The sequence below is a fragment of the Cariama cristata genome, unplaced genomic scaffold, assembly GCF_000690535.1.
Source record: "Cariama cristata isolate BGI_N322 unplaced genomic scaffold, ASM69053v1 scaffold36792, whole genome shotgun sequence".
In the NCBI taxonomy this organism is placed as follows: domain Eukaryota; kingdom Metazoa; phylum Chordata; class Aves; order Cariamiformes; family Cariamidae; genus Cariama; species Cariama cristata.
The window spans coordinates 1-7,518 of NW_009603909.1; the positions used below are offsets into that span (position 1 = coordinate 1).

The 7,518-nt window shown below is 42.7% G+C and overlaps 1 protein-coding gene across 1 annotated transcript in view; it reads left to right on the forward strand.

Annotated features, from left to right (window-relative positions):
- The first annotated feature begins 1,225 nt into the window (after nt 1-1,225).
- URM1 (ubiquitin related modifier 1) overlaps nt 1,226-7,518 on the forward strand; it is a 15,724-nt gene continuing 9,431 nt past the window's right edge. Inside the window, exons 1-2 of the mRNA XM_009695387.1 lie at nt 1,226-1,275; nt 2,491-2,561. Coding sequence (XP_009693689.1) covers nt 1,226-1,275; nt 2,491-2,561 — 121 coding nt within the window. The remainder of the gene's footprint in view (nt 1,276-2,490; nt 2,562-7,518) is intronic.

Here is a 7,518-nt window from a genome sequence, read left to right on the forward strand (position 1 = left end):
CCTGACCCCCTCAGTGCTGCCCGGGTAGCGCGGTGCTGGGGCTGGGCTGCCGCCGCCTTGCCCTGCCCTTCTGCGCCGGGGCGGCGGCGTGGCCTCGCCTCATCTCTGTGTGAGAGTCTTGTACGAGTCCTTTCCTTTCTCCCCTTTTAACCTCTCTCTCTCTTTTTTTTTTTTAAATTATTAAAATTGTTCATAAAAACCTTCCACTCGTTTTTTCGGCTTTATTTCTGTGTGTGTGTGTGTATATATGTGTGTGTGTGTGTACATGTGTGCACTCGCTTTGGTTTGTGTTTCAGTTACTGCAGTTCGGTGTAAAATAGCCAGGTTCTTGCTTTGTAGCATTTCGGTTTTCAGGTCTTCGTTGCTGTAGTTTCTGCATTGGTAACGCGCTGGCCCTGGGAAGTTAAAGTGTTTGCAGTGGAAGTCTGTGCATATTTGTGGAAATACTTGTGTTATTTTGTTAAAGCCTCCTTTTAGCAGAGGCTAAAAGGCTACTATTTATTTGCTTTTTCCCACCCTTTCACGAACACAGAAATGCCATAACCCTTTAAATACTCTTTGCCTTAAGAATCCTTTCCTCAGTCTTTCCCACTTCCAGCTGCAGTAACTCTCCTAATTTTCCCAGAAGAGTGAGATGCATTTTTGCTTCCCTTGGAAATGCATAAATGAGCTCTCTATGTACAAATCACAGCTGAGTTCCCCACAGCTAGCGCATTACAGAAGGACCTTATCTTGCAATCTACATTTCCCGCTGTAACAAAGCGTGACCTTGTTTTCATTACATAAAAAAATGTTTTTCATATAATTGCTGTGACTTGTTCTCTCGCATGAATCTCAGCTCATGTTAATAGTCACTACTTCAATTTTCAGATAACTATTTTTTGTGAGCTGGTGGAAGAACACCAACAGAGTGCTCTTTAGGAGAGTTGCTGCATATAAGTAATGTTGCTGGGGGCATAACAAGGGTTCTGTTGTGTTCTTCCGTTGCAGAGCCAAGAAAACCTAGTGTGGCATTTTTAGATATTGAATTTAAAGGAACTTAGTAATGTCTGGATGTATCTTTCTTGATATTTAGGTAGGGATTATTTATTTTAAATACTTCTCTTTATTGTGTTGGTTTCCAAGGGATGCGAGGCACCAGTAAATTTCTAGAAAGTAACTTCATAAGAAATTTTTTCTAAAGTAATCTACATTTTAAGTTGGAAGGACATTTTGCCACATTTATATGCCCTTTGAAAACGGGTTGGTCATTTTTCTACCTCAGCTGAGTATCAAGTGAGTTAAGTTTTTTAAGATTTTCCTAGTTGTTGAAACTTTGACCATCCTGTTCATCTAGAGTCAAGAGCAGATACTACCTACTTCTGTGTCCCGGATCTTAAAGTAGCATTTGTGTTTATTATCCATGTCCCTACTCGCATGATAAAGTTTTATAATCTTCTAAGACTGAGTTTGGCCTGTGGCCTCACAACATCAGAAAAACTGATTTATGTTTATAAAGCTCAAAATTTTCACAATTGTTCTTTTTCCAGAAAAGAAATAGAAGTGAGGAGCTTGCTGAGGCTTGTAAGTTGCAGTTACAAAAGTTAATTATTTTTTCTAAGAGCCTAAGGAGATTAGGTACCTGGACCCGAATTAAATCCCATTTTTTTGGGTGTGAGGACCAGCTCCCATACTTGCCAGCCTCTGCGTATTTTGCTCGTGCTTGATTTCTTGTGCTTGCAGAGGCTATCACTTAGTTATCTGAGGCTAGGCACCCAGTACGTTCTGAATATCAGAAGAGGGATGTTCATCAGGTTGTTCAGTGGAGGAAGATTGTGTATTTATTTATTTTTACTTTAACTTGTCATCATTGTTGCTTGCTCTGCTTGCTTCTCCCAGTCAAGTCCCTCCCGAGAGGGAATGCTTTGTAGTAAGGGCTGCCAGGACTCGAGGGCTGCTGGCTCTGCAGCTGACTTGCTGTGTAACCTCGTGTGAGTCATTTCCTCTCTCTGTTCACAAGTGGAAACCAGGGGAATATTTATTCCAGAAGGATGCTACGATTTTTCACGTTTTGTGAAATGCCGTGAGACTTCTGGCTAAAAGGTGTTAGGGACGAGAGATGTTGGATGTCGCGTGGTGACTGTAATGTTGTTTGAATTGAAGCAGTGTCAATGGCTGAAGGGAGAGAGAAGGCGTTGGGCTAGACACTGCGCAACGGTTTGTAAGTGTGTTGGGATGGGAGCCATCTTCCTGTTCTGTTGGGACGATGCCTGGCACCGTGGGGTTCTGGCCTGCCACGGAGCCTCCTGTATGTGTTGGCGATGGGAGATGGCAATTTCCCCTATGAACTTGTGGTTTGTGAAAGGAAAAAAAGACAAAGAGAATCCTGTGCTAAATATAGTCTGTGTCATTTGTTTTCTCTGTTATGTCATCTATGTAAATCGCCTCTTTTGTACTGTCTTCCTTTTGACAATAAAGCAACATCTCAGTGGTTCATTGTTTTTATTTCAGAGGTGGTGCAGAACTCTTGTTCGATGGTGTCAAAAAGCATCAAGTGACTTTGCCCTGTCAACCAGAGCCTTGTGAGTATCAGAACCTGTTGGATAACTTGAAAGAATGACAACAAATGAAACAAAGCTGGTTTGTACAGCAGTTTCGTTAGTTGGCAACAAGAATCAATGTATTTTAAAAGTGCTTTCAGACATGCCGTGGATCAGTTAGCTTGGCACACGGTAGTTAGACCTCAGAGTAAATACCAAGCAGAAATAGTCTGAGCATCTTTCCTGTCCTCTAAGCGCTTGTGAATTGACTCCTGCCTTAAGACTTTTGCCTCCCTCCTCCTGGATAGACAATGGCCTCTGAATGTTTCCATCAAGTCTACATTTGTCTTGCTTGATACTTGAAACTGCCAATAACCTCTTCTCTCCTTTGTTTTTTCTTGCCTATTCTGCAGTTTCCAATGTGTGTGCACATACATGTAGTGTATAGATAAGTGAGTGTGTGCATAGCAAAGTAACCTAAATGTATTTTATCTTCTCATTTGACTTTCAAGTATATGTAATCATTTTATATTAACTATGCAGTTGAAAATGGCAAAGCCAATGCTTGAATGTGATGGTGGACATCCTGCCTATAGCCTTCCCTACAATAAAAAATAGGATGCTGTTAAGCTAAAGACTTGAGTGTCCCAGTGATAAACAGCCACAATCTCTGATTTGTGATTTGGAATATCAATACTGAGAAGTGCTATACTAACTCTCTTGTTTCTCCTTATGTGTGTGCATACTTCGGTTGCAATGTAATTTCACCGCAGGTATGTTTTGAATTCTTCCAGCTAGATAGCAATGCTTTATGCTATTTGAGAGGGTGATTATAAACCAAAATAATACAAAGCATCAGGGAATGTTAACAACTAATATCTCATGAATGGCTAATACCATAATCTATGTGCTGTGAACGTTCAGGCCTGAAATCTTCTTGCTGTGCCTGGAAGTAATTAGAGATTGGTAGAAGCGCTTTTGATGCTTGGACATAAGTATGTGTAATTCAAATATAATAGGAGCACTGGAATAGTGTGTTATCTTGTGGTTAAGGACAGGGACTAGGGATCCAGAAACATGACCTGATACTGGTTTGCTTTGTGAGTTTAGTCGTGTTGCTTAACTTTCCCCTGTTGCTAGTGAAGTAGTAGCAAGATGTATCATGTATCACAGGAGAGTTCAGCATTAAATTCCAACACTGTTAAAGCACTGAAGATCGTTAAATGGAATGTGGTAAAGAAATGCCAAAACACTCATTTAGTTGGTTTATAAACTTGGAGGCTAGAGCATCATTTTCTTCAGTGTTCTGTAAATTTAAAATACCCACTGATATCCACTGCATTGGTGGTGTTCACACCATGATCAGATGCTCAAGAAGAAGCGGTTATTACATGAGATGTTTATTTCTGCCATGGGAAGGAGGGGTTTAATATCCAAGAATGATTCTTCTAGCCCGATGATTGTCAGCGGTGCAGTTGTATGTGGCCTAATCCATTCCCGCTTGAAGTTGCTGGGAGGTCTTCTATAGACTTCACTGGAGCTGGATTTATCCTAAAGGATAAATCTTTCCCTGAAGATCTAACTCAGTCTCAGGGTTCAAACTCATGATCTCCAGTGATTCATTCCAGATTCATCTAACACATTATTGTTCCCAGCTTTTCACGCTGCCTTGTTTTTCAGATGCTGCTATCCCTGTAACAAGGGTGGCAGAATGGACAGTGTGCCCACTTGCCAGCTCCCCTGGTTTCCAGCCTACTGTTTTCATGTGCATTGAATGACAGGGAGGTTTCAGTTTTTGGATTGGTTGTGGATTGCAGGAGCTGAGGAGCAGGCACTGAATTGTGCAGTTTCTGCTATAACGGCATTTACACCCAGCACAGGGATGGGGCAGGCAGATGTGGGGTTAATGTCTGACAGTAAGGGATCGCTGGAGACAACTCATAATATTTCCAGATGAGAATTATATTGTAGTGGTGAGGAACCAGTAGAATCATATCAGAAACATGCGAATAAGAAATTTGGTAAATTCTTGCAATTTTATGTTGTTCCTAATGCCATGTATTTTCTTCATTCACACTAAGAGACATTAATTCAGCTCTCTCTGGGTAAATAAAGATACATGTAGTATGTTCCCTGCTCTTCTTGTGCAGCCAGAATTGCAACGATTAGAGAAATAAAACAGCTCAGTTCTACTCAGTGCGTCCTGTTGCTTACCTTACCCCTTATGTCCATCACTTAATACTCTGGGGAAAGATCAGTAGTATGAACACTGCTTGAAGATCTGCACTTCTAACCCCATTTTAACTGATTTCATTAGCTGTCAAGCTTATTTTTGGCCATTTTGGCCTCTCTTACCCACTCTTCCTTTCTTTCTAGGTTATTTTTGTCTTTGTCCTCCTTTTTGCAGAGCAGCTGCTTCTCTCTGGGACATTGGGCCCAGCTATATTTTAATTGTTTAGGCATTTTTTTTTATATATCCCAGAGGTGAGGGGAGGTGTAAAATTATATGAAGAAATACCTACAAATATTTACGTGAATAAAACAAGCTATGCTCCATAGTTGACAAGGGCAATGTTCTCTGAATGATAATAATGTTGTTTGAACAAATTCTCATGTGATTATTTCCTTTTTTCCTGGTAAGAGGCACTAGGTGGAAAGTAGGTGGGTTCCAGCTCCAGTTAACTTTTTCAAGAAGATTTGGTTCTCTGTCCTTTTCTGATGCCTGGAGGTGGGCTCCTGGAGGGATTAGGAAAGGCAGGAGGAAGGAGGCTGCAAATGGGACAAGAGCAAGCCACAAGGGGTACAGCAGTGTGGCAGGACCTATTTTTATTATTCAAGGGGCTTTTTGTATCCTAATGTTAGTAAAACAGCAGTTCTTTATTTCCAAAGCGGAGCTGTCTTAGCCTGCCTGTTGAAGTTGCTGCCAAGTACGAACTTAAAAAGGTGTGATATATCTGCATAGGCAGACAGATTTACGTAAGCCACACTTTGTGCAGGGCTGTGTAATCTTTTAGAGCTGTTGCGGAAAGAAGACCTGAAGTTAAACAAGAATCTTGTCCCAAATTGCTGGCTATTTTCGTGATCTCATTGATAATGCTGTTAGAGGATCTAAAGGCATTATGCCCTCTTGGCTTATTCTGCATAAAACCAGTGTGTGTGGGAGAAAGCAGCTGGGGGAATAACGATATTTGTCACATGGAGAGAGGATTAAATTGGCAGGGAAATCAACTTTATTTTCAAGCATCTAAGAGGCTATTAGAGACAATGGAGCATAAAAGAGAGAAACCCTAAATTAAAAACTGAAAATGTATTTGGCAGCCTCCTCCTGAAACAAGCCACAGTAATTTAACCAAGTGCTTCAGTAATCAAATAGATCATTGTATGACTGCTCTGCAAGTGATGCCGGAGCTCCTTCCTCCATCTCGCTGGGACTCACAGTGGTGGATTTGTCTATGGCTGTGCTAGTTGCATGGACGCTGTTGGAAGGGTAGGAAGTCACTGGCATTGTTTAACCCTTGTAGTCATTTCAGGTTTAGCTCAGCAGTGTCATGCTGATCAAAAGTGTTTACAAAACCTCTCTGCTGTGCTGTCTACTGGATGTTGTATCCGGAGGTTGGGGCTGTTTGTAAAGTCTCTGGCAGTTGTGCTGCGGGCTGCTCAGCTGCTGGTCACAGGCCTTCGAATTCCAGCTTCTCCTGTGCTTTCAGTGATGGGACTTGTGTTTGTGGAACAGCAGTGACCAGTTTCAGCAGTGATCGCTCAGACCTTCTGGGGTAATCAAGTATGCACTGTGTGTTTTGGCACTTACGAGTCTGGAAGGATAAATTTTTAATCAATGTGTTTTGGTAATTGTTTGTGGTTTCCCTTTACCAAAACCCCAGGGAAAAAGCCTGTTGCTAATCAGATTTTTTTTTTTTAGAGGGAAAATTAAAATAATCTGCCAAGTGCTGCTTATGTTAAATCCCCATAGAGAAGAACATGGTCTGCTCCTCAAGAGCTTTGCTTTCCAGGGGCCTTGTTCTGCACAGCATGGAAGACTGCTGTGGAGTTGGGAGCATTCATCTTCTCAGAAAAGAGCCTGGGGATCTCAAGAGATCAGACCTGTGTTAGAGGCAGAGTGGCTTAAAAAATACAGCATGGCATGTGTTCAGAGTTGACTGGGGTGCTATGCCAAAACAACGTGTAAAGTTGGGACTGGCAGTTGGCATCGTTTGTCTGTAAATGCCCAGTGCCTATTGCTAGGTAATACATCGTAGTTAAGTTATTAACATTCTGGAATGCTTTTATCGCTCTCTTTATTATTCCAAACATTTTAAAACTTGCTCCAAAGAAATGAAAAAATATATTTGGTAATGCAGAGGCTTATTAGAAGAATGGTTAAAAAACCCTGTTGCTCTATGGAACTTCATGCAGTCAAATCTTTTTAACCACAGTGTATGGCACTCGCAGGTCTCAAAGGACTCTGGGGTTATTCCCCTACTGGTGCATCTCCCTTCGGCAGGTAATTATATATTTTCTGGCAAGGAAGGGGAACTCAGTGGGTTACGCAGGGTAGGACCTTAGGCTGGACTAGCTCTGCCCTGGCTCCCAGCTGCTTTTTCCGGCAGTCAGCAGCGGTGTTTGCAGTGCCCGGACCCCGACTTGATGCTGCAGGGCTGCCGCCGCGATCGAGCAATGCCTGCCGCCTTTGCAGCCCTGGTGCGGAGCTCAGCGGCTGCGTGCACAGCTTCGGGTCCCTGTCCCAGCAAGGCCACGCATCGCTTCTGCGCAAGGAACGAGTCCTTCAGAGAGAATGGGGAAACAAACACGCGCCCTCGCAGGAGCAGTCCCAGCACTCGCCCGGGAGGCCGTGGAGCTGCGTTACTGGATCAGCTCATCCCAACTCATTGTAGAAGGAGCTTCCCAGGCACCGAGAAACCAGCTCTTGTGTGTGACCAAATCCCTGGGATAACAAAGCCTGGCTGTTCCACCCTCCTTCCCAGCCGCTGTATTGCAGTGC